Here is a 26933-nt window from a genome sequence, read left to right as displayed (position 1 = left end):
ACCATCACCCCACAGGTTGAGTCTGGACAGCAGAATGTCTGTCTGCTGTCTCTCTTCCTGTTAGATCCCTTTCTCCACCTCTACAATCCTGCAGCCAGGCAGAGCACTTTTGCTGGAGTGGGCAGAAATCTTTGTGAGGTGAAATGTGGGAACTGCATCCCGTTGGAGAGGCTGTTCCTCTCCTGCTTTGCTTCCTCTGCAATCTGCACCCTGTCAGGGCTTGCTCCATGTGGTGGAAATGGTGCACAACAGCTGTGGAGATCTGGAAGCAAGTGAATAGTCCCCATGCAAGTAGTGAAGGGTGTAATAAAATCATTTATTGCATTTTGTGCAGACAGGAGTCTAGAAAAATGAATACAGGTAAAGCAGTAAAGCAGTAACAGGGAGCATTCAACAGCTGAGGAGCCACTCCTCCATGAACACCTGCACAGAGAACAAGGGGTCTGCACCGAGGCGGCCTAATGCACAACACTGAAACACGTAGAAATTAAATGCAAGCCTAATAGGGTTTTTTTTTTTGGTTTGCAACCTGTTTTATTTACAAGGTTTTAAACTTAATTGCATTGCTCTGCACACAGATTCTCTAAAACACAAAGCATTCTAGGTCACTACATGTCTATTGAAATATTGCACTCGAATAAAAGTCACTTGAATGGACAGAGAACATCTAGCTACAGTGATTAAAAGAGTATTGAATGAACCGACTTTGTGATAACATTCATAACAAATATATTGCACATGTAGCACAGAAAGTGTTGTAACCAGCAGGTCTCAGACCTTTCGGTCTTTCTGCTAGTTTTCAGTCCTGCTACACAGAGGAGGGTCTTGACTCTTCTAGTGCAACTCTTGCCCTTGTGCAGTCTCTTGTCCTTCCTCTCGTCCAGCCACAGACCAGCACCTGTCCAGGCTGGATGCTGCCTGTGCCTCCTATCACTGCTGCCCTGTGGCTTGCTGCCTGTGCAGTGTGGTGGCCACAGCGACCTGAGCTGCCCTCCACAGTGACCTGAGCTGCCCTCTGTCACTCACAGGGGCCAGGGCTGTTGTCCCTCTTGAAGCAGGGACTGGAGCACGTGCCACCAGTGCTGTGTGCTGGCCGCACGCTCCCTGCCAGCTGTGGCCACACTCCAGCCCACCCTCCCATGGGTTGTGCTGCTTAGTGCTGCTCCAGCAGCAGCCTGCCTGTAAAACAAACTGGGGGGTCAAGACCTTCCTATCTGGAACAAAAATTGGACCATGTCTGCGCATGTGCCAAGGAGGAACTTGCATGTCTACCAGAGGAGGACACTGTCTTCACCACGGTGGAGCGGCAGAAGGGTGCTCCATGGGGAAACTGAACACTCACAGAGGCCAAACGTGCAGGGCTGGGTTTGTAAACTAACATGCAGTGCTGTCTGCTAAAACTGGCCCTCTCCAGCCGACAGCGAGGGGACACGCTGTGGAAACCAGCTCCTGTCTTGCCACAGCCAAACTGCCTGGCAGGGGTGTGGGAGCAGCCCTGACTCTGTCCAGAGCTGTGCCCCTGCTCTTGCTGAAGGATGGGGAAGGGGAATGGATTTTTTCAGCAGTAGTGATGGAAAGGAATGGCCTTCCTACTCCCTGGGGGAGCCGGGACCACGGCTTTGCCGTCAGGGTGGAAGTGATGCTGAGGGGATGAAGCAAACCTGTCAGAAGTGTGCCCTGGCTGCTCCCACCACTGCTCTGCAAATTCCTGGCTGCCCTGTACCTGCAGCCAACGGAGGAGCCTCTCACCTGATGCTGTGAGTGCTGTGTGCAGGCTCAGCAGAGGCTGTGCATAACCTGCCCCTGCCCTCTGCCCTGCACCATGTGCCAGGGCAGGAGGGGACCGTGCTCACTGCCTCAGGCACAGCAGCACAGGGGACAGCAGCCAAGCTGCAATTGAGGGCAATTGCAAGGAGCGAGTGGCATCTTGTGAAGAGGCAGGACAGCTGGCAAGTGCTCAAGGCCAAACAACATGGTGCTAACACATGAGCTGTGTGGGCAGGCTGCTGTGCCTCCCCCGCTGCTGCTGAAGTGCCTCAAATAATTTTGGGAGGCTGGAAACAGCCTGTGAGCTTATGTGTGGTGGTATAGGGCCAGCTCCAAGGGGCAGAGCAGCTAGACACTGGCAAATGCTGGTTCCCATGGGCTGCCCTTCCCAAGACTAAAGGAACTTTTCTCTTGCAGACCCCTATCTGCTCTTCTCACAGCTCCTGGGCTGCTGAGGCAGCAGCAGGACCGGAAAGTGCTACCCTGTGCATCTGCACCACTCGTCAGCCCTGAGCTCCTGTACTAAAGCCAGGTCTCAGCTCAGTCTGACAGCCCCCTGTAAATGCTGAGCTCCACATACCTGTGGGAGCGGCTTCCACAGCAGCGTCTGTGACACAGACCTGCAGCTACACAGGCAGCCGAGCTACCCTGGCAGAAAATCTGGCTGTGACTGGGACTGTTCCTGGAGAGAAGGGAGGCACTTCGGGAGTGATGGAAATGTAGGAGCAAGGTATGAGCAGGCACAGATGTGCAGCTGGGGCTTGGTTTTGGTCTAGGAGTGTGTCCAAGTAGTATCTTATAGAAAGGAAAAAAAAAAAAAATCCAACATCAAAAAACCCACTGCTTTTTATCCAAGCATCCCCAAATAGCTTTGGCCTGGACCTGGAGTAGAGGAGCTCTGAAAGGGAGCAGGGGCTGGAGTGGCCGGTGCAGGGGGGTTTCCTGTTCTCAGGGAGGCAGGAGCCAAGGTTGGCAGGGAGTCGGGTGGGCAGGGAGCTGGGACCAGTCAGGTCTGCCTGTGCCAGGCAGGAGGCAGCTGCTGCCTGGATGGACACCCGCGGGGATGCTGTAGCAGCACCCGCTCCCCCTGCACCTGCTGCAGTGCAGAGCAGCACTGGGGAGCGTCTGGAGGGGCTGAGGGAGCGAGTGCTTCAGCACGGGGGCTCAGCTCTGGCTAAGGAAAAAGTGCTGCCCCAGGGCCCCAGGCTGGCACAAAGCCGCCAGCGCTGCCGGGAGAGGGCAACTCTTAGCAGGCTGCACTTTGAGTGGAAGCTCAAGTCTGCTGTGAAACAAGTTCAGAAAAGTCTGTGACTTCTTTTCCCTGAAAACTCTTAAGAAGCTAAATTGAGAAGAGAATAAACCTGCGACCTGGCCCTTTCCCAGGGGCTGCCGGTGGCCGGGGAAGGCTGCAGCCTCCACCACCACTCTGGAGCGCTCGGTGCGACGGATGGGCTCCTGGTTTGTGCAGGAGCAGCCCGGCTCAGCTCCCCGTCCCTGCGGCCTGGTGCTAGCAGAGCCCTGCATCTCTCAGAATAGATATAGATCTCTATATATAGACTTCATCTGGTTCTATTAACATAAATATGATCACTTTAAAAATACACGTACTGTATTATGTACACTATGTACATGGGGCTGGGGCGGGCGCCAGCGGCACCCTGCTGCCCTCGCACCGCTTCCTGCGTGGTTCCTGGAACCGTTCACATTTGTTAAAAGCGCCTCAGTTTCTCTTCTGTGAGAGATGCTGGGGGTAGGGGTAGCGGGGGGAGGAACGGGAGGGGGCGACCCTGCAGCTGCTGCCAAAGATAAGAGGTGTTTGATCTGCCCCGGGGGGCTGTGGCGTGCCTGGTGCCGGGGCTGCCCTGGCCAGCCGGGTGAGGGAGTGTCATGATGCCGGGGGGGGCAATGGGAGCCCTACAGCCCCCTCCTCACTGTGACGTCTTGCTGGTCAGATCAGCAAACAGCCTTTGCATATATTAAAAATACACACAGATCCAGACAGTCCTACAGCCCCCGGCAGCATCTGCGACTGCCCGGGGCCGCGGCCAGGGCTGGGTTAGCAGCGAAGCCCTGGGGAGCAGCAGGGAAATGCAGCGGGACACGGGGGGGGACCCAGATACATGTGCAGGTGCTGGGGCCAGCCGGACGGGCTGGTGCTGGGCCCTGAGAGCCCCCAGTCTAGTGCGGCGGGGGAGCAGGGAGGGGGTCCGGGACACCCCTGTGCCAGGCCAGAGCAGGCACTGGTGCCTCGGGGGTCCCCAGCACCCGTGCGACCCCAGCCGCCGGAGAGAGACCCCGGCTCCCGCTGCTCATGGCAGGGCCTCTGAGCGGCTCCCGACACCGCAGCTCCACACCGCGACTCCTGCGCAAGCACCTGGAGAGCGTCAGGGAAAAGAGCCCGGAGTCAGGCAGGGGGCACAGGGAACACCCCCGGCCACCCTAGGTCAGGGCTCCTGCTCTCACGGCCTCGCTGCGCTTCAGCACCTCACCCCACACGGCCGCCCCCACCCTCTGCCTCCTCCAAACCATCGTGCTGCATCTCCACAAGCTCAGCCCGCGGTCTCCAGAGACGACGGTGTCGAGGCGAGGTGGGGCTGTCCCGGCTCACGGCGGTGAGGGGCAGAGGGCCGTGGGAGGCAGCCCCGGGCGCTGCTGGAGGCTGGGGAGAGGAGCGTCCGGCGAGGGGAGCGTGGCGGGGCCTCTCTCTCGTCCCAGCGCCTCGCAGCGAGGCACGGGCGCGTCCAGCCGAGTCTGTGCAGGAGCAGCAGCACGGTGCGGCCAAGGTCCGTCTCGGCACGGCCGCCCTCCTGCCCGGCCAGGGGCTGCAGCGGCAGTGCTGGGGCTGGCGGCGGGGCTGGCCCTGCCAGGGCAGGCGGTGGCGGCAGCGCCGAGCTCTGGTGCTCAGTCCGCGGTTCACTGTATATATTTATATATAAACAAGGACAGCAGTGCTGTGGTGTTGCAATGAGGAACAGCTGCTCTGGTGCTGGATGCTCCCGGAAGATCTGGTGCTGCAGTTCGAATGGAGAGATCAGGGGCACGGCCAAAGCCAGGAGAAGGTTCTGCGCACCGGCTGCCATCCGGCCTTCCCTCCTCCCCTCCGGGAGCGCGGTGCAAAGGGGTGGCGGGGCTCTCGGTGTGCAGACAAACCTCTCTCGCGCCGTCTTTCAGGAGTAGATGGTGATGACCTCCCGGCCCCCACCACGCACCAGGAGCACTCTGTCCAGATGCTCCGTCAGCACCTCCAGGAACTCCATGTCTGCACAGCTGTCAAGGAGGACAAAGTTCACACTGGAACATAGGGACAGCCCTGTGCCATCCCTGCGCAGCCCCGGCTGAGCCTGCAGCACTGACACTTCCACACCAGAGCCAGGAGCTGGCGGGGGGTCGGTTCCAAGCCAAGGGAAGCCCACCCATGCTGGTGCTGTGAGATGGGGACAGTGACTGAGCCAGCTGATGGCTGAGCCCCACAGACTTCTGCCCCGGGCCCCTGTCATGTGCCATTGCACTCATGGGTGTAGGTGCAATGTCATGTGGTCCCACCAACCCATCACGTGCTGGAGGGGTAAGCTGGTGCCAATGACAGCTGCTGGACCCAGCCAGGAGCAGGAGGTGTGAGGGTTCAAGCTCAGGAACCAGACCCGTGCCTCTTGGCTCTTGCCTAAAACACCAACCACTTTTGGGGAAGACATGGACCCTGGTCCCCGTGGCATAGAGGGGTTTTGACAACCGGCCCCACGGGAAGGATACAGTTCTCATCCCCTTTCCGGTTACGAGGAGGCCCTGGCATGTTCAGCAGGACCAGCTTGGCATCCTGGGACTTCTTCACAATCACCTCATTGAGCTTCACAGCCGTGTGCATCCTCCGCACGTTGGACTGGTTCCTGTGGGTGACAGCACGTGTGGGCACGGGACAAGCACAGTCAGCCTCCAGCCCCACACCAGGCCCCAGGGGCCACAGGGCACACTGGCCTTCTGCCCTAGAGCAGTCCAGGCTGGGCTGCAGCACCAACTCGGGGAGCAGCAAGCTTTGCCAGGCACTGTGCTGGTGACACTGAGCCTGCACCGGTGGCCACGAGCTGCAGGGGAATGCACGTTGCCCATGGACAGTGGCAACCACGGCTGCTCGGGGCCAGGCCACGTGGGAGTGAGCAGGAGCAGACAGCACGAGTGTCACCATGGGTGCCTGAGCCCATGCTCACAGGGAGCTGCTGGCAGCATAACAGGGCAGACAAGGAGCGTGTGGTGTGGGCAGTGCACGGTGCGCAGGGCTGGCAGCCAGAGCTGCCGTGTGCTGCCCGGGTGAACTGTCTGGCACTGCAGCTGTCACGGCTCACTGAGCCGCCCTCCTGCACAGGGGCAACCCCGATGGCTCCCATCCTGCTGCCCCACGAGCACACCCCAGCCCCGGCACCCAGCCAAACCCAGACTTACAGGTTTTCCCACTCCCTGCCAGGAGCGTGATGGGGTTGGAGAGAGAGAGAGAGAGAGAGAGAAGGAAAGAGAGAGAGATGTCGTGAACACCAGGTGTGCACCCCCACTCCCTGCAGCACACCCAGCCTGGGCACCCCACCCCTTGCTGGCACTGTTCTACACAGGGACCCCTCCCCACTTGCTCCCAGCCCCTCTGCAAGGGCGTGCTCAGAGCACCCAGGCTGCCTGACCACTCCTCAGGGCAAGGATCAAGCTGGTGCTGCCAAGGCCCTGCCTGCACCCGCCTGGCTGGGGCAGGCAGGGACAGCCAGGATCACAGGGCATGCGTGGGACAGGTGGCAGCATGGGGGGCCGTACGGCTTCATGTTGAAGAAGTCCTTGATGCCCTCAGGGCTGACAGGGCTCTTGCTCTTGTTCTTCTCAGCAACGGACTTCTCCTTGGTCCAGGTGAGATGCACCTTCTCAGGGGCTGCCTCCACCTCATCACCAGGGGACTGAGAGCTGCTGGAGAAGGTGGTGGTGTTCTTGTCGTGGATTAGTTGGACCTGCACAGGGAAGAGGGGAGTGGTGGGCATGGCCTGGGGCCAGCTACCTGCCTGGCCATGTCTTGGCACAACCCCTCACCTCCTCCTCTGGCTTCTCCTCGCCGTCGGCAGCCTGCTCCTCGGGGACGTTCAGGCGCAGGCGTGTGTTGGCCGGGTTCTTGCGCCGGATGGAGCCACGGGACTCATCCGTGATGCTCTGGATCTGTGTGGGAGGGGTCAGCAAAGGGAGTGGGGCACAGGAGGGCTTGACTGGGCAGAGCATAGCCTGAGGCCCAGTCCTCTATCACGATGAGTGCAAAGAGCTGCAGGGCAGCTCAGTTCCCATCAGAGCCACCACAGGTGTCAGAGCCCACCCAGCCTGTCCTGCAGCCTCACCTCCCGCTCCCGCTCATTCTTGGTGAGGTGCATTTGTTTGAGGATCTGGGAACGCTGCTCCATCACCAGCGTCTTCTCATAGGTGTAGGCAGAGATGTCACTCTCATGCTGTGGGGAGGAACAGGAGAAATTTGGGCCAGGGTAATCTGTACCAACTGCTCCCAGCATGGCCCCACATGTCCCTCCATGGTGTTGTGCGCCCCATGTCAGGCTCTGTCTGGCTCTCCCATGCACAGCATCCCTGACTGCAGCACATGCCCCGTCCCAGCACTCACCATCTCCACCACCTCCACCTCTGCGGTGATGCGCAGGTGGTACAGGAACGTGGTCAGGTCCTTCTTCATCTGGATGCTGTTGTCATCCATCTGTGCCACCGTGAAGATGCGCATCTTGCACTTACGCCACACCTGCAAGGGACGGGGGAGGCTTGGGCACGGCTCGAAGGGGACAGCTGCAGCCCAAGCCCCAGCCCTGCCCCGCAGAGCCCAGCACTGCAGGGCGCAGCCTACCTTGTGCTGCCGCAGGAGGAAGGGCAGCAGCATCAGCATCCCCCCATCGTGGACAATCCACCAGACGTCGATGTGGCCCTCCGAGAACCGCTCCTGGTTGCCCGGAAACATGGCAACATTCTTGGCCACCAGCAAGGCCAGGTGCCCGGCTGTGGTCTCTCGCACCAGCTCTGGGAGGGGAAGGGCCACGTCAGCCAGGGCAGCTTGCAGACCCCCAAGCCCGGCAGCGCCCACCCTCCACGGTGCCTACCAATGAAGTTCCTCCAGGTCTGGTGGTCCTCCTTCTGGCGCCAGCTGCGGGGCCAGCCCACCAGCACCGTGTTGTGCTGCAGCCCCCCCCAGCCCGCTGGACTGGATGAGGTGGGACATGCCATCCCGCAGGTTAGAGGAGATCACCACCTGACAAAAGCCCTTCACCTTCTCCGCTTCCATCAGGCGCCGGATGGACTGCAAGGGAGAGGGAAGTCAGATCCCAGGGCCTCGAGGGTGGGCATGGATCACGGGCACAGCAGCTGCCAGGCCCAGCGGTGGCCCAGCCCAGGCCAGATGAGGTACAGGGTGTAGGGCGTGGGGTACAGGGTGCAGACTATGGGGTACAGGGTATAGAATGGGGGGTGCAGAGTATGGGGTACAGGGTTCTGAGGTGCAGGCTGCAGGCTGTGGGGTGCAGGTCCTTGCAGGGTGCCTGGGTCTCTGGGCTCCACAGAGGCCAGTAGCTCCAGGCCAGGGGGGTGATGCCCCAGCGATGAACAGAGCTGGCACGTGGCTCTGCACCATGCAGAGTGGAGGGTGTCCTTGTGCCAGGGCTCTGACAGGCAGCAGAGCAGCAATTAGAGTTATTTACTCAGAGAAATTATAACATGTCTGCATGGGAGAGAAACTGTTTGCTTCCGAGGGCTTAATCTCATTAATGTGCCACCCCGCGGGTGCAGGGGGTGGGGAGCGCTCTCACTCTGGCGGGGAAAGGCTTGTCTCCCACCTTGCCTGGCACCAGGGCCACAGAGACTGTGGCGAGAGTTGAGGCTATGGAATCCACTCAGCCCAGCAGCACAGCAGCCCCTGGCTGGGCACTGTGCTGTGCCATGCTGTGCCAAGTCTTGCAGCAGCTGGCCAAGACTGGGACCAGTGCTTGGCTGGTACCAGCATCTCTGGTGTCTTAGAGGGGAAGAGGGGTCCAGAGGTCCCTGCAGTGCTGTGAGCAGCAGTGAAGCATGGAGTCCTCAGGCTCTGCCTGATGCCACTCTGAAGCTCTCTGGGCCATCCTGGGGCCACCAGCCCTGGCCATGTGGCAGAAACAACCCAGGAGCACCTGCTGCTGACGCAGCCTATCCTGGTGCGGGCAGCGCTCACCTCCTCCGCCCTCTGTGCCTGAGGGTGGTTGTCCAGGAAGGTCCCTTCTAACACAGAGGCCACGATAGTGAGGCCCTTCCCAGCCTTGAGCTGCGACGTGAAGGACAGGAGCTGCGGGTGCACCACGTTCTGCTCCTGGTCCCCACGGACCAGGACCAGCAGCTGCGGCCTGGAAGGAAGGTCCTGCAGTCAGTGCCCGCACCCAGCCTGTCCCTGCCCCGGCACCCTCAGATCCCCATCTCCCTGCCCAGCCTTACCTCCAGTTCTTGGTGTGCGGGGGCCCTTCCTCCAGCCGCAGCAGGGCGTAGCGGGCTGCGCTCAGGGACAGGCCCCGGATCCCATCACCCCACTCCTTCTCCGCCCTGCAGGAACCAGCAGCACATCAGGGATGCCCGTGGCTCTGGCCACCGAGCACCACACTGGCACCCTGGAGCATCCTGGGACAAGCAGCCCGGAGGAGCTGAGCAGCCACACTGAGAGGCCATTGTGGCCACGGGGGGCTGGCCAGGACCTGCAGCGCCAGGTCCCCTCACCCTCCCTTACCCGCGGTACTCGATGTATTTGTAGATGAGGCCAGCGATCAGCATGGCCACCAGTGCGTAGTACCAGGAGCAGATGAACATCAGCGCCAGGCAGAGGCTCATGCCCAGGAAGGACAGGGTCCTGCAGAGAGCACAGAGCTGTCAGCGTGCCCTGGGGTCCCCACACCAGCGTGTCCTGCGGTGTCCCTGTCCTGCCCCATCCCGCCCCGCTCACCAGTGGTAGTAGCGGAAGCGCGGCCGCCAGTTGGGCGTCCGCAGCAGCGTTTGCACCGCACACGCCAGGTTGACAAACATGTAGCACATGAGGAAGAACCTGCAGGAGAGAGTAGGGGGCTGAGTGGGCACACTGTGAGGGACTGAAGTCTCCACACCTCCTGGCCCCGGGGCGGCCAATGCTGGAGCAGGCCCCACTGATGGACAGAGAAACAGTGCTGTGGAGAAACCAAGCCTCAATGCTGGCCAAGATGGGACCCCAGAGTCCCTGCAGGGCCCCCCTCTTCCCAGGCAGGGGACAGGGCAGCAGGTGCATTCCCCCCACGAGGAGCAGAGACCCACACTCGCCACCCGCTGCTTGTGAAGGTGCAGGTCGACAGCACGCTGCCTACATGGAGAGGATGGGAGCCACCTCGTCCAGGGAGGCGATCAGGATCCCGATCTCGCAGATGCAGGCTGTGAGCAGCAGGGCCCATGTCGGCTCCCCGTTGGCTTTGCCGTGGCCGAAGACCTGGAAGTGGGGGGAGAGGGGTGCGTCAGGCTCTGCGGTGCCCTGTAGCCCTGGGCAAGAGTACTCAGTGCCGCCTGATGAGACTGGACCCTCCCACACACCCAGCTCCGGCAGGAGCAGGGACTGGGAACACTGGGTACCATGAGCTGGCACATGTCCCACGCTGGAACTTGCCAGGGCAGCAGTCCCAGGGCTGGCTCCCGCTGACAGTACAGTCCCCTTCCCGGAAAATCCCGTGGCTCTCCCCACACCCAGCGCAGCAGCCCCTGAAGCCCTGTACCCCCACCAGGGACGAGCCCCAGCTCACAGCCTGGCCACAGCCAGCAGCGTCGGGCACCGTGCTTGGGAGGGACACGCTGCCGGGGGGGACTGGCCCCTCCTGCGGCTGTGGGGACGCGGGAGGGGACCGGGGAGGGGGCCGGGGGCGTGTGTCCGGACGCATTAGAGGGTGCGGGCGGTGCGAGCGAGAGCTCGGGCTGGGGCTGGCAAGGAGAAGGAGGGAGGATAAAATTAGCCCGCTCTTCCCTGGGGGGAGCTGTCGGGTTGGATTTGGAGAGATGAGGTTGTGGGAACGCGTCTTCAGAGAGCAGATAAAATATGAAGCGGCACGGCAGCGGGGGGAGGGAATTTTGACCTTTCCCGACACTCTCCTCCCACCGATACCGCAGCCAGAGCCACCACGGCCGCCCACCGCCGTGCCGGTGCCGGCGGGATGAGGGCAGGGAAGTGAGGCTGCTCCGGCAGCGACGGTGCCCGGAGGAGCAGGGTGAGTTCCCACCGGTCTCTCGTGCTGGTGGGATCTGCAGCCACAGCGGGCGCTCAGGGTGGGGTAGCAACGGACTCGGGGGTCACCTACCCTGAGGAAGGGTACGATCCCATCCCTGGAGATGGCTTGCAGGAGGCGAGGGGCTCCGGTGAGACTCTGCAACCCAGCCCCACAGGTGGAGAAGAACGAGCCAATGACAATGACCCACGGTGACGGCCACGCCAGGGTGCCGACCACCAGGTTCCCGTTGACGGCCTCACCAAACCTGCGGGGCATCAGCATCACCTGCGGTTCCATCCCACGACTGAGCTCCGAAAGCACCAGCACCACAGTGGCACAACCCAGCCCCCCACGACGACACCTCTCTGGGGGGATGTGACACAACAGGGCAAGGGCCCACCCCCTCAAGGGGTGAGCGATGGAGCAGGGTCAGAGGTCGCCAGGGGTCTGTCCTCATCCCGTTAGCACGGCCAAGGACAAGGGCAGGTGTGGGACAGGACTCCTCGTCCCTGTGCCAGGCAGTGATGATGCACGCAGTTGGATCCTTGTTTGTGTTGGTGCTGGCGACCCAGAAGTGTCACCTGCCACGTGTGGTGAGCAGGGCTGCCCCAGATAGGCAGGAACACAGGCAGCCCTGCTTGTTGACAAACAAGTGGCTGCCTGCAGCCCCGCAGCGGGAGAAATGCAGCAAAATATGGATGGTCGGGGTGCACACAAGACCCCAGTGCCTGTTACAAGCTGCAGCACCCCCTGCCCAGTGACACCCACGAAGCCCCCAGTGCCCCCAGGTCTGCCTGTGTCCTGGTTGCAGCCTTCCCCACACCTCTGCCTGCCCCTGGGACTGTCCCTGCCCCAGCCTGTTCCGGGGGCTGCCAGACTCTCCCCATGACGCCCATGGCCTTGGGACACTCACTTGTCGCGCAGGACGACCCCCTCGATGCATGCTCCGAAGAGAACAACAGAGCTGATATCTGCCAGGTAGTCAAGGAGAGCAGGAGGACACAGTCCTGCCTGCACAGCCAGTGGGGTTCTGGGACCCTGTCCCAGCCCAGTGAAGCACCCGAGCTGATCAGCCCTGCAGAGCTCACCCACCCTCAGCCCCAGAGCCCGGGCACAGGCACGCCCTGAAGGATACAGACTGCAGAGGTGGTGGCAATGGCCAGGATGGTGCCTGTGGGGATGGACTTCTGGGCATCCCGCAGGTCTCCAGAGCGGTTGGAGCCAGCCATGATGCCTGGGGGAAGAGGGGATGGTGTCAGGGGGAGCAGAGTTACAGCCCATACCCATCCCGGTTACCTCATGCCAGGCACCGTGTGAGCCCCGGGCACAGCAGGGCACGGCTCGGTGTGCGCCAGGACGGGAAGCAGACATGATGGACGGCGGAAAAGGCGCTGCTGCAGCTCGGGGTACACAGCCTGCTCTTCTCATCCCCCCCGAGCACTTCCCCCCCAACACCAAACAGCAGTCTGAGGCCACTCAAGGATTAGGCTCAAAAGCTCTGAAGTGCCTTGTCTCATTAGCCCATAATTAGCTCAAGCAGGGACGGTGGCTGCCGCAGGGGCAGGGACAGGGTCCAGCCCCGACGCTGCTCTGGGAGGGCAGGAGGTCACGCAGGGACACGGCAGCACGGGCGGGTTCAACACAGCCCGGGGGATGACCCGTGCTCCGGCCGCAGTAGCAGCCGGGCAGGACCCCACAGCCCGCGGCACCGGGGAACAGGCGTCCTGCAGAAACCGGGACCTGCCGGTGAACGGGCAGCGGGAGGGAGCGCAGCGGGGACCGAGCGCCTGCCGGGCACCCCGCAACGCCGGACCCCCGGCGCTCGCCGTGCCCGGGGGGACCCGAGTGGGGGTTCCCGCCGGCCTCGGCCCCGGCGGAGCTGCGGGGGAGCCCCGGAGGCTGCGCCCCGCTCGGCTCCGCAGCGGGACTGGGGCGGGAGGGGGGGCTCCTCTGCCCCCGGAGAGCTAAAAATACCGAAGCGGCGGGACGTCAGCGCGCATCGGGCGGCACCGGCAGATCTGGAGCGCGGGCGGCTGCGTGGGAGGCGGTGGCGACCGGCCGCCCCCGCGACGCCGCTGTCACCGCCGCGCCCAGCGCGGGGGTGGCACACGCGGGGCTCCGCGGAGCGCGCCCGCGGCACGGAGCGGGGCCGGCGGCGACTCCCACCTGTCACCGAGGGGAAGTAGATGCCGACGAGCAGGGTGAAGTAGGACGTCATGTCGCTGAAGACGTAGGGCTGGTCCATGTCCACTGGGGTGTCGGGGGAGCTCACTGAGGGCAGGCCACGCTTCTCCACGATCACGCCCTTGGTCAGGTACGAGCTCCAGAGGTTCTCTGTGAGGAGGGAGGAGGCCGGGAGGTGCCGCTGGCACGAGATGTCCACAAGCCCCCTTACCCAGCATGGCACCCCCACCCTGCAGGGATGGAGCTGGGGGCTGTCTGGTTCTCCCTCCCCTTCCCCGGCCTCACTGAGCAGCTGGCTCAGCCAGCAGACGGGGATCCAGGCGACCAGAGGGTGAGGATGGCAGCACAGGTGGGCAACCAGAGCAGGTTCATAACTGCTGCTGGCAGCATCCCCACAAGATACTGGAGCAGCTGACATGGGATTGCAGTAGCAAATAATTAAGAGGGTAATATAATTAATGCTGATCAACACAGGTTTAAGAGAAGTGGATCGTGTCAAAGTAACTTGATAATGTTTTTGATGGGATTATGAGTGCGGGGCTGATGTAACAGGCTTAGTGTCCCTCCGCGTGCTGCTTTGGCGGCAGATCGCAGGGAGAAACTGGAGCAGTGGAGAGCAGCCAGCGCCAGGCAGGGCGGGCAGAGGCAGCTGCCCTTGTCATGTCACTGCTGGGGGGCTGCAGGGAGGGGCAAAGGGGCCCCCAGGGACCAGCCCTTGGCACTGAGCTCCCTTCATGGCTGCTCACAGGTGACAGACGGGGCTGGCAAGCCCCTGTCGGCCTCTCCTGTCTCCTCCTCCCAGAAATGTGTGTTTCTCCCTGCAGGGAGACCCCTCACCTAGGGCACAGCAAGCCCCAGTCATCTCTGGCAGGGTCAAACTGTGCCACCTGTCTCCAGATGCTGCTGGGCCAGTCACCCTTGTCACCAACCACCCCAGAGTGGGGTCCTGGCTCTGTCCTGATGCCCCCAGTGCAGGAGTGTTTGCTTCCTGTCACCCTGAAAGTGACCAGCTGGGTGGGTGGGGATCTGCCCCCCTCCCCAGCAGCATCATTGCCAACAGGAGCAGGTTCCACCCAGCAGCCAGGAGCTCCTTATCTGACCTACAAGACCTCAGAGTGGGACGTCATTGGGAGGCTCCCAAACACCCTGTGACTGCGCTCCACTAATCACAGTCACAGCTGCAGCCCTGAGCACCACGTGCTTAGCCAAGCCTGAGCTCCCATGCCTGTGTCCATGCAGACATCAGGGCAGGATGGCTGGGGCAGCCCTGCAGCCACCAGGAAGGTCTGATCCTGCTCGTGGCTCTGCTGCTTTCCTGAGTCCCAACAACCACTCCGGCATGGGGGTCTGCAGACACCCTCTGAATGTGTCACAGAGCATCAGCCTCTGCCACCCACTGCTGAGCGTGAGCACCTGGCAGATGTATCAGCATCTCCAGAAAAACAGGTCATAAGTGGCCCCTCCCAGCAAATTCACGCATGTTTTTGTGGTCCCGGCCATTCTCCCAGCACGGCTGTAGCCACAGCAGCAAAGTGGCCCCAAGGGGTGATCGTTTCTCTCAAAACCTCAAATCAATACCAGCCTTTCCAAAGGCCAAGAGGAAGCAGAGGGAGGATTTATTCCTCCCCAGCCTGTGGGCATCTTGCTGAGCCACCCCGCTGGCTGACACAGACTGCATGCAGGTGGCTGCAGCGCCCTGCTCTGTCACCCAGTGCAAGAGTCTGTCCCAGCGCCCGGCACAGCACGAGCACAGCTCACTGTGCCTCAGGAGTAGAGCAGCCCCCAGCAGGGATCACCCACATGCCCTCTCACCTGGAGCCAGCACTGTTTGCCCCCACAACACCTGGCATGGCTGAGAAGCCATGCTTAGGATGGCCTCCCCCAGCACACCTTCAGCAGCCCTGCTGGCAGAGCTGCCCAGCAGGCACAGCCACTGCCCCACCACAGCTCCCTCACACTTCCTTCTCCATGCTTCCATTCCCATGCCTTCATGCCCATGTTCCCATGACTCTGCCAGCAGGTGCTCACCTTGGATAAGGCCGCTGGCAGCGCCAGGGATGCCCTCGATCTCAGTGACGTTGTTCATGGTGAAGTACTCATCGCAGGTCGCATTGAGGAAGCGGGAGGTGCAGAAAAGCTCCCAGAGCTTGGAGCCAACCGTCTCGTTCCCCTCCACCACCATCTTGGTGCAGAGGTCGAAGCCGTGGCGTGAGAGGGTCCTGTTGCCCAGGAGGCAGATCCTGGGGGGACACAGGCACTCAGCACTCGGCATTTGCATGCCCCATCTCTGCTGCATCCCTGCAGGACCCCGTACTCACGGGAAGCTTGGTGGGTCGAAGGCCGATTTGATGACGCCAGCATAGATGGCAAGGATGGAGAGGATGACACAGCCCAGGAAGACCAGGGCAAATTTGTTGACGTACTTGACACCCACGAACACGACGGTGGCCATGCAGGTCAGCACACAGGTGCCATACACACGCATGTTGTTCAGCATCGCGGCCGCCTCCCCGCTGGCATCCTCTGCCTTGAAGATGGCCATGGCTGGGAAGATGTAGGCCTGGGAAAGAGTCATGACATCACCACCTGGCTAACAGCCTGCAGTGGGGACCCCAGGAAAAGGTCCTTCAATGCTCCCTGCCCTGCCAGGAGCTGAGCCCATGGCACTGCACAAGGCAAGGGCCAGGTACCTACCAGCAGGATTTCGATGGTGCCCAGGATGTACATGGCACCAGCAAAGGTGGTGCCCAGATAGAAGCAGAGCCCCACGGCCCCACCAAACTCAGGTCCCAGGGAGCGTGAGATCATGTAGTAGGAGCCACCCGCTGTCAGAGAGAGCAAAAGTTGGTCCCAGCCAGACCCCAGTGACACCCTCAGCCCGTTATCCCAGAGGGCAGACTGGGGCTAGGACAGCCATAGGTCCTGCTCCAGCACTGAGCAAGATGCAGAGCAGCAGGTGTGACCACACTGGCAGAGTCATTCCCCAGGAGCCCAGCAGCCAGGTGCAATGGTCAATGGCACAGGTGTTCCCTGGACACCAGACAGGAGCTGGAGCCCCAGGGACCTGGGCCATACCCTGCTCCATCCTCCCAGAGGAGCCCTTAGAGCTGCGCTGCCAGGATCGATGGTCCCGCTGCGGCAGCAGGATGATAAATAGCTTTAATTACACCCCGTGTTGGGCTGTCAGTGATGTGCCCAGCCTGGCGCAGCTCACGGCTCCCCAGGGCTCTGCAGGGCCGGCATGTTCTGGGGGAGGCAGCCAGGGCACCCACCGGCCAGACCCCATGGTGCAGAGCCCACGCACAGCGGCGTCCCTGCGTCCGGCGGTGGGAGAGCCCAGCCCATCGCCCGGCCCGTGGCACCCAGCACGCCCTGCTCCCATCCTCCTGCCGTGCGTCTCCCGGCTCCCCGCGGCCTCGCCAGTCTGGCGGAGGGAGGAGCCGCGGCTGGCGGCTCTCGCTGCCATCTGCACCTCGCGGCTTTGGGGCGGGTGGCGGCTCCGGCACCGCGCTCCCCCGGGCCGCGGGGATCCCGTGCGGGCTGGTGGCAGAAGGCTGGGGAGCGGCTGGCGGCCCCGGGGAACTCTCCCTGGGAAACGCCCCTGCAGGGACCCCACCCGGCAGGGACCAGCTGCCCGCACACGCGGCACACGCACGGACGCGGGCTTGGCTCTACCTGGCACCACACCGTTGGTGGCGATCGCACTCATGGAAATGGCCGTCAGCATCGTCTGCGGGAAGAAACACAGTGTGGGCACCCGGCGGAGCTGGGCAGAGGGACACGGGAGCAGAAGGGAGAGCTGGGGCCGTGCTAGGACATGGGGCTCTCTGGGACCACGCTGAGACGTGCCACAGGGCAGGGATGCCCAGGGAGGATGAATGGATAGAGGTACGGGTGAGTGGGCAGGCAGGGCTGTTGGCTGGCAGCACAGGTGAGAGAGCTGAGCCCTTGGAGGGGCTGGCAGCACTGGAGGGGCTCAGGCTGCTCAGGACACTGGACAAGGCCAGCCTTCCCAGCCTCTGCCCTGGGGTGACTGTTCTGGCAAGGTGGCTCTCTGCATCACGGTACCAGAGCAGGGGATCCCCAGCACATCCCGCGACATGGCAGCTATGATCTGGGTCACCATTTGAGCACCATTCCACTGCTGATTCCTTTGGGAAGCTGAAGGCTTCTCCTTCATCTAAGTGGGGCATGAGCTAGGGCAGGGGCAGAAGCTGGGGCAGGAGCAGAGCAGGGCATGATGGGCTGGCAGCTAGTGCACCTCTCCATAATCCAGCCAGCCAGACCAGTGACCCTCAGGCCACAGGCAAGGCTGGTGGAGGCTTATCTGGCTCCAAAACTCACACAGGAGCAGCAGAGAAAGACCATGCAGAATGATTCCATGATGCCAGCAATCCCCACCACCCAGGTGAGACGCAAGAAGAGGATGACTCCAAAGATGTTCTGGAGGCAGGGCAGGTAGACACCCATGAAGGTGCCCATCCGTGGGGCCTGTTGAGGGAACAGCAGATATCAGGGCTCAGGGGCCTGGCTGGCAGAGGAGCAAGAGGTCCCACTCCTCCCGCAAAGCAGCCAGGAACGCAGGGTAAAACTGTCCCTGGTTGAGGCCAAGGGATCCCCTGTTCCCAGGTCAGTCTATGGCCTGGCATTACATTGGCAAGGGCTGGAGACAGAGGGAAGGTTACCTCCCTGCTAAGTCCTCACCTGCACCGGCTTCTTCTTGCCTCCATCATTGTTCTCAGCCTCCTCATGCTCCCGGCTGCCCTGTGGCAGGTTGGTGTAATTGGCCAGTCCACTTAGCAGGGACGAGACCATAGGGCTTGTGTCCATCTCCTCCTGTGGAAAGCAGAGCCCGAGTCATGAGGACAGTCCATCGGGACCCCAGCCAAGCCCAGGAGACCTCACCAGATGCTACCCCACTGCCTGCCCCTCCAGGAATGGCTTTGGCAGTGCAACAACCCTGGCCTGGGGCTCTGGCACGTCCCAGGGCCGGGGTGCAGGTTGGGTGCTGTGGGACAAGTGCTTAGCTCAGCTCCCTCCCCCTGCCCACTGCCTGCACGCCCTACCTCGAAGAGGGCCATGTTCTTGCCATCGTACTCTTTGCCCTTCTCCAGGTCCGTGCTGTTAATGAAGGGGCTGCTCTCCTTGGGATTGCCATCGCCTGTGGAGACACCACCGAGTCAGCCAGGCACCCCCTGCCCCACCCACACCCAGAGAACACCCCCACACAGGGGGGTCACCACTGCGAGGGGTCACGGCTGCCCGTGGCTCCTGCAGGAGAGCTGCCAGGGCTGCGGGCACCACGCTGGCGCCCCGTCCCGGCACAGGCGACGGCAGGCGGGCATCCCAGCCACCAGCATCACCTCCCACACCGCACACGGGCAGGGGCTGCGGTCCCCGGGAGCCACACGCCGCCCCGCCCGGCCGTGCCGACACGCGGAGCCGCCGGAGCGCATCCACGCAGTGAGGCAAGCGGAGCGGATCCGGGGGGAACCCTCCGGCGGGATGCGTGGCAGCAATAACTCACGGCACGGGGTGCCTGCGGGTGAGCGCACCGGGACTGCCCTCAGCACTGCGTCTGCAGGGGCAGGATCTGGATGGCTGCTCAGCGTCAGCGCAGAGGGGATGGTCCCGGCACAGTGCCTGGGAGTGGGGCGACTGGCCAGGTGTCTGGTCCTCCTCCCAGACACGCACCACAGGGGTGGGGGCCACAAGGCAGGAAGGCATCCAGAGGTGACATCACTGAGTGCAGGTGATGCCCGGGGCAGTGTAGCCACCGACAGCAGAGCCAGACCCATAGAATTACCAGGACGGGGCCACAGACGCTCACTGCATTAATGACCTAGTGCAGAAGAAACCTGGAGTTGGCTTAATAGCGATGAAAACAGCTGAGCTGCAGAGCAGCAGAAATAAATCAAGCTGGAAATGGAGCAGCAGTGAGGATGGTGCTGCCGGAGCAGCAGAGCTCCGAGAGAAGGCCCAGAGCAGAGAGGGATGAGGGCATGGGGGCCAGGAGCCAAAGGACACAGTCCTGGGCAGAGCAGCTGAGGGTTCACCCACGGCATGGAGAAACCTAGGCAGACAGGCTTGTCCCCAGCCCTCAGTGGGGAGAGAGACGCTTCCTGCCACACAGCCATCCCACCACCACATCCCTGTAGCCAGAGCAGTCACACTGCCATTGGCCACCGCACTGCTGGGCAGGCTGCCCACATGGGCAGGGTCACAGACCATCTCCACACTTTGGGGCCAGGGAGAGAACTGCCCCCTCCACCATCCTTCATTGTGGAGCCTATCAGTGCCCTGGGGCAGAGGAATGCTGCCCTGGCAGTGTAGTCACCCAGTCATGGTGGCAGCCACAAGACAGACCCCACGACCATTTGGAGCATCCTGGCCCTTTGAAGACCGCCGTTCTCCTGCCAGTTGACTCATATTTGGGATCCTAAGCCCGCGTGCAGTGGTGATTCACCATCTGCAATTCCCTGGCAGACAGGGTGCTTCTGCCTGACCAGGAGGTGAAGCCTCAGGTGCTACAGGTGACACCGACCAGCTTCCACCATCCCTGGGCTCCTCCAGCATGGGGCATCAGGTCAGCAGTGTCCCTAAGGGCACAACCAAACACCAAGGCACAGCCTGCAGGCTCCTCCTGGAGCAGGAAGGGCCATGGCAGTGGCACTGGGATACCCTGGCCCGCAGGTCCCACGAGCTTCACTCCAGAGTCCCCTTGGACACACCCAGCACCCCAGGTTGCACCCCTGGCATGTGCCTGCCCTGTATCTCCCACAACAGATCTCATCGCAAACCTCATGCGTGCCTTGCTCTGTGTTTGGTCTAAAACCACAATGAACTCTGCTGTCATTAGGTAACAGCAACGGTGTGGGCTGGCAGCCACCCACTCGCCGCAGCTCTTGCCCACCTGCACCAGCTCTGGGGACAACATTGACGTGAAACATCCACACGCCGACAGGACAGCCCTCCAGGCTGATGCTGTGGCCATGCCCAGTGTGGCGACGCGAGGCTGCAGGAGCAGGGGTGGCTGGAGCTCACCTCCCCCTTGGGGCTGGGCATGACCGGGGGACACGGGCAGCTTGGCAGCGAGACGCGCTCGAAACGCGGCAAGGCTCCGGGACCCCTCCGGGAGAAGGGAGCCCGCGGGGGCCTCGCCTCACCGCCTGGTACCCAGCCGACGACATCACCGTGCAGGTTTCCATGGCAACGGCGAGCCACGGCCGCCTCGGCTCCCGCTCTTATGTAACGGCGCAGGCGGCCGGACGCTGGCCCCACACGGCCCCCGCGCCCCGGCACACCGGCGCCCGACGGACGGTGCGGCCGGACCCCCGAGCCCGGCCCGCCCCGACCCCACGGGCCCGGCCCTGCTCGGCTCCACACGACAGGCGCCAGCAGCACCCTGGGGTGCCCACGCTCCAAGCCACGGCACTACAACAGCACCCACAGCTCGCGGTCCCTCCACCCCCGCCTCTGGCCAGCGCTCCTCACGCCGGGGCCGCGGCCCGTGCTGACATCAGCCCGGCTGCTGGGGCCGGCCCGCGGCGCAGGAGCCCCTGGGCTGATGATGCTGCTGCGAGGAGCAGCGCTGGGAGAGGCCTGGGGCTGGTGAGCATGAGGATGCAGCACGGCTCGGGGAGACTCTCCGTCTCCCACGTCACTCCAGCCCCACAGACTGGAAGGAGTTAAGCACCAGGGCGCAGGGTCCCAGGTGACAAAGCGCTCCCGCTCCTGCTCCTGACGGAGACCATTTTGCCGCAGCGGGGCTGGTGCAGCCTCTCCCCGGTAGCTGCCTCAGACCCGTGGTGCGAAGTCAGGGGCAGGCAGGGCGAGCAGGACAGGCAGGAGCATTCAGGAGCGATGCACCCGCCCCTCACCTGCCACTGCCACGGCCAGCCCTGCCCGCCGGCACAAATGCGGTGCTGCCTCCCGGCCCTGGGGACACGTGGGACACTGCCAGTCCCACCAACGCCCACGGAGCCGCCCCTGCCCCGCTCCCCCAGCGCAGGCAGGACAGAGAAGCGCAGGGCCGGAGCGCTGGACGGGGCTAGCAGCCCCAAAGCCAGCGGCCGAGCCCGGGGAGACAGCGCGAGCAGAGCCGAGCCGAGCCGTGCCAGGCTTCGATCCCGGCGCTCAGCCGGCCCCCTCCCCAGGGATCACTCAACATGAATCGGCCTTTTAATTTGCTGCGGCGGCTGGAAGGGCTGGCGGCGGGATCGCTGGCAGGAACCCGCAGCCCCGCCGTGGGCACCGCGCAGCCCCGCTCTCGGCGGGGCTTCCACCGACCTGCCTGCCCGGGGCAGCGCAGAGCCAACGCGGCAGCGTCAAAGGACCGTCACAGCACCCTCGGAGCCCCCCAAGGCAGCGCTCAGGCAGCAGGACCAGCCACAATTTGATCTTCTAATGGCTTTTTACTTAGCCCTAAATTGGGTTGGGAAGCGTCATGTCCCTTATCCCAAATCCTTCCTAATCGCTTTACACGGCGCAGGGCACTGAGCACTGGCTGGGGTAGCCCCGGCAGCCACCCCCCCACGGGCTAATTAACCAGAGTTGCTGCCAAGGTTGCCGCCCGACCACGACCGGCCCGTCCCCTTCGCAGCGCCCAGAGCACAGTGAGCCCCGGCCAGGGACATCGGGCACCAGGGCTGCGGCACCGCCCGGGAGGTGCAGTGGGTGAGGGGGGCCGTGGCGGCGGCAGTCCCGACCTCACAGCCTTCTGCGCCTCCGCCTGTGCTCCTGCACAGGGCTGCTGACAGCTCGGGAATTCCCTGTGCCACCCCTACTCCGGTCCCCTCAGCCCCAGGGGCAGCAGCAGTGCGATGGCTGCTCATGGCACTAGGAATGCCCTGGGGCTGCCCTGGAGGTACACAGGACACCTTGACTTTTGCCACAGGACATCAGGACTCCCGAGGCTCTGCCTGCAGCAAGGGGCACCCCAGGGTGACCCCGGCAGGCCAGCGAGCACATGGGTGAGCACGTGGCCCCAGCTGCTGCCGTTTTGCAGGAGCTGCTGGCCAGGGAGACCACGCCACTATTCTGTCACCTCCGGCTATCAAGGGGATTTGGCTGTACACACACTGCCTGGCCCTGGGCTGTTGGCCTGGGGGGCCTAAGACAGATGGGGATGGCCATTCTTATGGCAGTGGGATCCCTGCGCCCACCCAGCTTCCTCCTACCCTGCACAGGAGTGTCCGAGAGCTGCCCTGGGGAGGGCGACCCTTGGAGAGGCCACGCAGCCCTAGGAGTCCCACTGAGGCAGAGCCCACTGATGATGAGAACAGTGCTGGCTCGTGCTGGCAGTGTCACAGCAGAGCCAGCTCCAGCTGCAGTATGGCAAGGGAGCAGGGTTGGGGGTCAGGGGTGGGGTGGTGGAGTACGATGCTCCCCCCATCCAAGGGCTGTGCCTTCCCCCTCCAGCCAGTAAGCACACCCAGTGGCCTTTTGGGCTGGATTCCTTCGCTGCCTGACCCAAATTGGACCAACTGCTACTTCAGACCTATCCTCTTCCTTCATAAACCCGGGATTATCCTCCCTTTGATCAGCCGGCCCTGCAGCGCAGGATTTCCAGCACAGGCGTTTTGGCTGGCTGCATTTAAACAGCTTCCCAGATTCTCCGACAGTGCAAGCCCTGCCTTGGAAATGGCCATGGACAGAAGTTCCAGCAAAGCTCCTGGTCCTGGATCTGGGCATCCCAGTGCTCCCAGGCTGGGTGTCAGCATGGCACCCTGCAGTGGGGCTGCGGCTGACGTGCCAACACCCCAGCCAGAGGAGTGGAGGGTGCCAGCCCGTACACTGCAGGCAGGAACCTTGTCTGCTCCCCACTCCCACCATCTCCCCAAAGGGTCTGCACTGGTCCAGCCCTCGTTGGGTTGCTGGGGCTGGAGCCCTTACAGCCCTCGTCATGCGACATGCACATGCTGTCCAGAGCACAGCCTGAGTGGAGGCACCACTGACCTTTCTGACAAATAAGGCCTAAATGGCACCCAGGGCTTCAGTGGTTGTGCTGGGCTTGGCAAGCTGCTGGACAGCCAGCACTGGAGCAGCCAGGACATGTGCAGGGGGCCCACTGGCAATGCAACAGCTTTGCCACCCAATGGGTTTTCCATGGTCCCTGCAGACAGACCTCAGGATGGGAGTTCAGCTGACCCTTGGCATGAGAGGACAACCCACCCCCCCTCCCAGCACTACCACCCGTGTCACAGGTGTGGGGAGCTCTGCTGAGCCCCTTCCTACAGACAACCTCTGCTGCCCCACGCCCCCCAGGCTCCTGCTTCCTCCAGCCCTTCACCCAGCTGTCCCACAGGGCACCATCTCGCCAGGCTCAGCTCCAGGGACAGTCTGCCTGGTCCATCTGTAGTGGCACCGTGTCCAGCCCTCCTGCCAGACCCCAGCATGGCAGAACCACCTGCTGCCACGCCGCTGGCACTGCCATGATGGAAATCAGTGAGTGGGAGAGATCCCGGTGCTGCAGAGGGCAAGGGGAGGGCAAATGCCCACGGAAGGGCATGGCCCGGGGCCAGTGTGACAACCCCAGCCCAGCAAGGTGCCCCCAAAAGTCTCCTGCCAGCCCTGACCTTGAGCAGAGCTGCAAATAAATAAGCAAATAAACAGACTGGAGTCGACAGAGCAGAGGAATACACAGAGCCTGTCTGTGGCTGTGCCCAGAGCCTCACTGTGGGCAGCCGGGACCCCCACAACCACTGCCATAGTCAGCCATGTGCTCCTGGCTGGGAGCAGACCCCACGAGGGGGCCTGGAGAGGAGACTTGGCGGGGTCTGGGAGGGTGAGAGAGGCAGTGCAAGTCCTCCTGGTCACACACTGCATCCCCCTGCCTGCAGCCCATCCCTGTGCCCAGCAGGAATACCCGCAACAACGGGGGCCTGTGCTGCCTGGCTGCCTGGTGCTGGACATGGCCCCGGGAAGAACGGGGACTCTCATACAGCTCGGTAGTGCCGGGTGCCGGGAAGGGCTGTGGCCAAAGCGCCAGCAGTGACGGACTGCTGCGGGGCCGAGCGGCCTCTCGCCCGCGATGGACAGCGGCCCTGCGCCGGGGCTGCGCCAGGGCTGCAGCGGGACGGGGCACAGCGCGGCACGGACTGGACCGGACCGGCTCGACTCGGCACGACAGGGCTCTCTTCGGCTCAGCTGGGCTCGCTTCAGCTCGACTGGGCTCGGCCGCCGGACGAACGCCTCCTGCGGCCCCGGAGCAGGGCCCGAGCGGCCACTTCAGCACCGCGGACAGCGGCAGCGGCCCCGGGGGCGCGGGGGGGCAGGGACGGGGGGGCGGGAGCGGAGCAGGGAGCGGGGGGCGGCTGCCGGAGATGGGGGGGCGGCAGAGGAGAGGAATGGGGGGGAGGGCAGCGGGGGTGAAAGAGGCGATATGGAGAGATGGGAGGGCGGCAGCCGGAGATGGGGGGCGGCAGCAGGAAGGGCTGGGGGGGCTGCAAGGGAGATGCGGGAGGTAGCGCTGGGGGCCGGCAGCTGGGCGCGGGGACCCTTAGGGGGTCCCGGGCGGGCGGGAGCGGGACCGGTGCGGCGACCGGCGGGGGCTGTCCGGGAAGCGGCGGGACCAGCCCCACAGGGTCGCTCGGAGCACAGCAAGCAGCTCCCAGCCGGGAGGAGGCTCCTCGGTGAACCCCTCACGGATCGGCCGCACGGCCGCTTCCCGAGGCTGCCGCAGCAGCGGGAGTGCGGCCGGGGTTGCGCGAAGGCGCCGGGAGCGGGAGCATCCCCGCACCGCCCGCCGCAGCCCCGCGGGGCCGCGGGCAGAGAGCCGCCGTCGCGGCCGGTGTCGGTGCCTGCGCCTCCCGCCTGCCCCGCGGCAGGGCACCCCCAGCCCCCGCTGCCCCCGCTGCTCCCGGCTCCGCGCCGCTTCTGCCCCGCGCCGGCGCCTGTCCCCGGCCCGGCGGGGGCGGCCGCCCCGGGCCGCGCCGCTGTCCCGCTCGTCGGTGCCGGTGCCGGTGCCTCACCTTGGCTGGCGCCGCCGTCGCCGTCCTCGCAGTCGGTCAGGTTGTTCAGCATGGCGCCGGTGCCGCGGCCGCTCGCTGCCGCCGGAGCTGGAGCTCTCGCTCCGCAGCAGCCGCGTCCCCGCGCCGCCCCCCGCGCCGGTGGGAGGGGGCTGCAGTGCGGAGGCGCCCGGGCTCACGGCTCACGGCTGCTGCCGGCGGAGCCCAGCCCGGCCGCCCGCTTCATCACGTATGCGGGAGGCATTGCCCCCGCCGCGGCGGGGAGGGGGGGGCGCGGCGGCGCGGGGGGGCACAAAGACGAGCGAGCAGAGCGGGGCCGCCTCCCGGCTGCGCCAGGCGTGGGGGGGAACTAGGGCAGCGCTGCGGGCCCGGCTGGCGCGGGCGGGACGGGACGGGACGGCCCCGCTACCGCACCGACCCTGCAGCCGCCCCGGCCCCGAACCCCGCCCCCAGCCCCCGCACTCCGCACCGGCCCTGTCACCGGCTCCGCACCCCGCACCAGCTCCCGCACCGGACCCCGGCGCAGCCTCGGGACCTGAGACACGCTCAGGGCGTACAGTGGGGCAGAACCTGTGCCCGCGGGACTGATGCATCCCCAGAGGCGGTTGAGGGCCGGGATCAAGGCAGCTTCTGTCCCCGGGGCCCCTGACCCGAGACGGGCGGCTCCCAGGTGGGGGCGGCTCCCGGGTGGGCAGCACCGTGGCACGCAGGGGACCCCTCTGCGGGCATCAGGGCCCCGGCCGATGGATGGAGACCCCCTGTCCCAGTAGCAGGACTACGCAGGGCACCCGGGGAGGGGGGAAACATCCAGAGCACCCCACAGTGGGGCTGGGAGGACAGTAGAAGTGATTGACCCTGCCCTGCCCAGCTGACCTGCAGCACAGGGAATGCTGCCTGCAGAGGGGAGCAGGCTTGATGTGACCTCCCCTGGTGACAGGGGGGCTGAGATCACACCCATAACAACCTTCTCAGACCTGGAGAAGGGTTGCAGTGGAATTGAAACCCCCAGGCCCTACGCCATCCACAGGGGCCCCAGGTCTTGCAGCTGTCACCCACAGGGCCAGGGACACAGGCCACTCTTGAACTGGGGTTGTAGAGGGACCCTGCAGGCCTGTTTGAAGCCCCCTCTTCTCTCATGCACTTAATCCGGGAGGATCCCCCAGCCGGAGCTGGCTGCAGCTCCCGGCATCTCCTCAAGCACAGGCTGAGATCATGACAGCCCGCTGGCCTCCGTTACTTCTTGACGGCTGTAATTAATTGTTTACTTTCTCCTGGTGCGGAGCCAGCTGCTCCACAGCACGAATGCTCCCCAGCCTGACCTCACGGCCAGGAGAGAGGCTCAGACCCCTCACCACAGCCTGGCAGGCAGCATTGATCCCTGCCCTATGGCTGCAGCCAGGACCCTGGGACCTGACATCCCTGGGGAGCTGCAGCAGCACAGCTCCAGCTCCATGGCAAGTGGCACAGGAGGGCTGCAGGGAGGACGGGCAGTTCAGGGTGGGCAGCTCAGGGTGGGCACCCCCCCTGCCCAGGACTCTGTGTGGCAGTCACCACATGGGGCTGCCCCTGTCCGGCTGCAGCAGCAGCAACCCCTCACACCTGCATCCCTCAGCCCTGAGCAGGAGCCAGCGCTGGAGCAAGGGGCTGGCCCACTCCCAAGGGTTGGGACGTGAAGGAAGGGGCTGTAGACAGGATGTAGTGGACAAAATCACTGCCCCTGTGGGCCTGGAGGTTTAGAGGGCACCCCCAGCCCCCCAGGGAGATGGAT

At 63.9% G+C, this 26933-nt stretch overlaps 1 protein-coding gene across 1 annotated transcript; it reads right to left on the bottom strand.

Annotated features, from left to right (window-relative positions):
* Positions 1–295: 295 nt before the first annotated feature.
* On the bottom strand, positions 296–25295 carry SLC12A5 (solute carrier family 12 member 5). Its single transcript, XM_040079658.1, is given in 27 exon segments — positions 296–5026; positions 5518–5651; positions 6202–6216; positions 6559–6746; positions 6826–6948; positions 7122–7229; positions 7397–7528; positions 7631–7800; positions 7881–7968; positions 7970–8077; positions 8981–9149; positions 9238–9342; positions 9524–9643; positions 9737–9835; positions 10128–10246; positions 11103–11277; positions 11926–11983; positions 12148–12246; positions 13179–13346; positions 15225–15436; positions 15515–15756; positions 15891–16021; positions 16872–16926; positions 17541–17687; positions 17901–18032; positions 18263–18357; positions 25169–25295. Coding segments are annotated over 27 exon segments (3336 nt in total). The 5' UTR covers positions 25221–25295; the 3' UTR covers positions 296–4934.
* Positions 25296–26933: the final 1638 nt, after the last annotated feature.

Source organism: Hirundo rustica, chromosome 16 (genome assembly GCF_015227805.2).
Source record: "Hirundo rustica isolate bHirRus1 chromosome 16, bHirRus1.pri.v3, whole genome shotgun sequence".
In the NCBI taxonomy this organism is placed as follows: Eukaryota; Metazoa; Chordata; class Aves; order Passeriformes; family Hirundinidae; genus Hirundo; species Hirundo rustica.
This window is presented reverse-complemented; position numbering and strand designations above follow the sequence as displayed.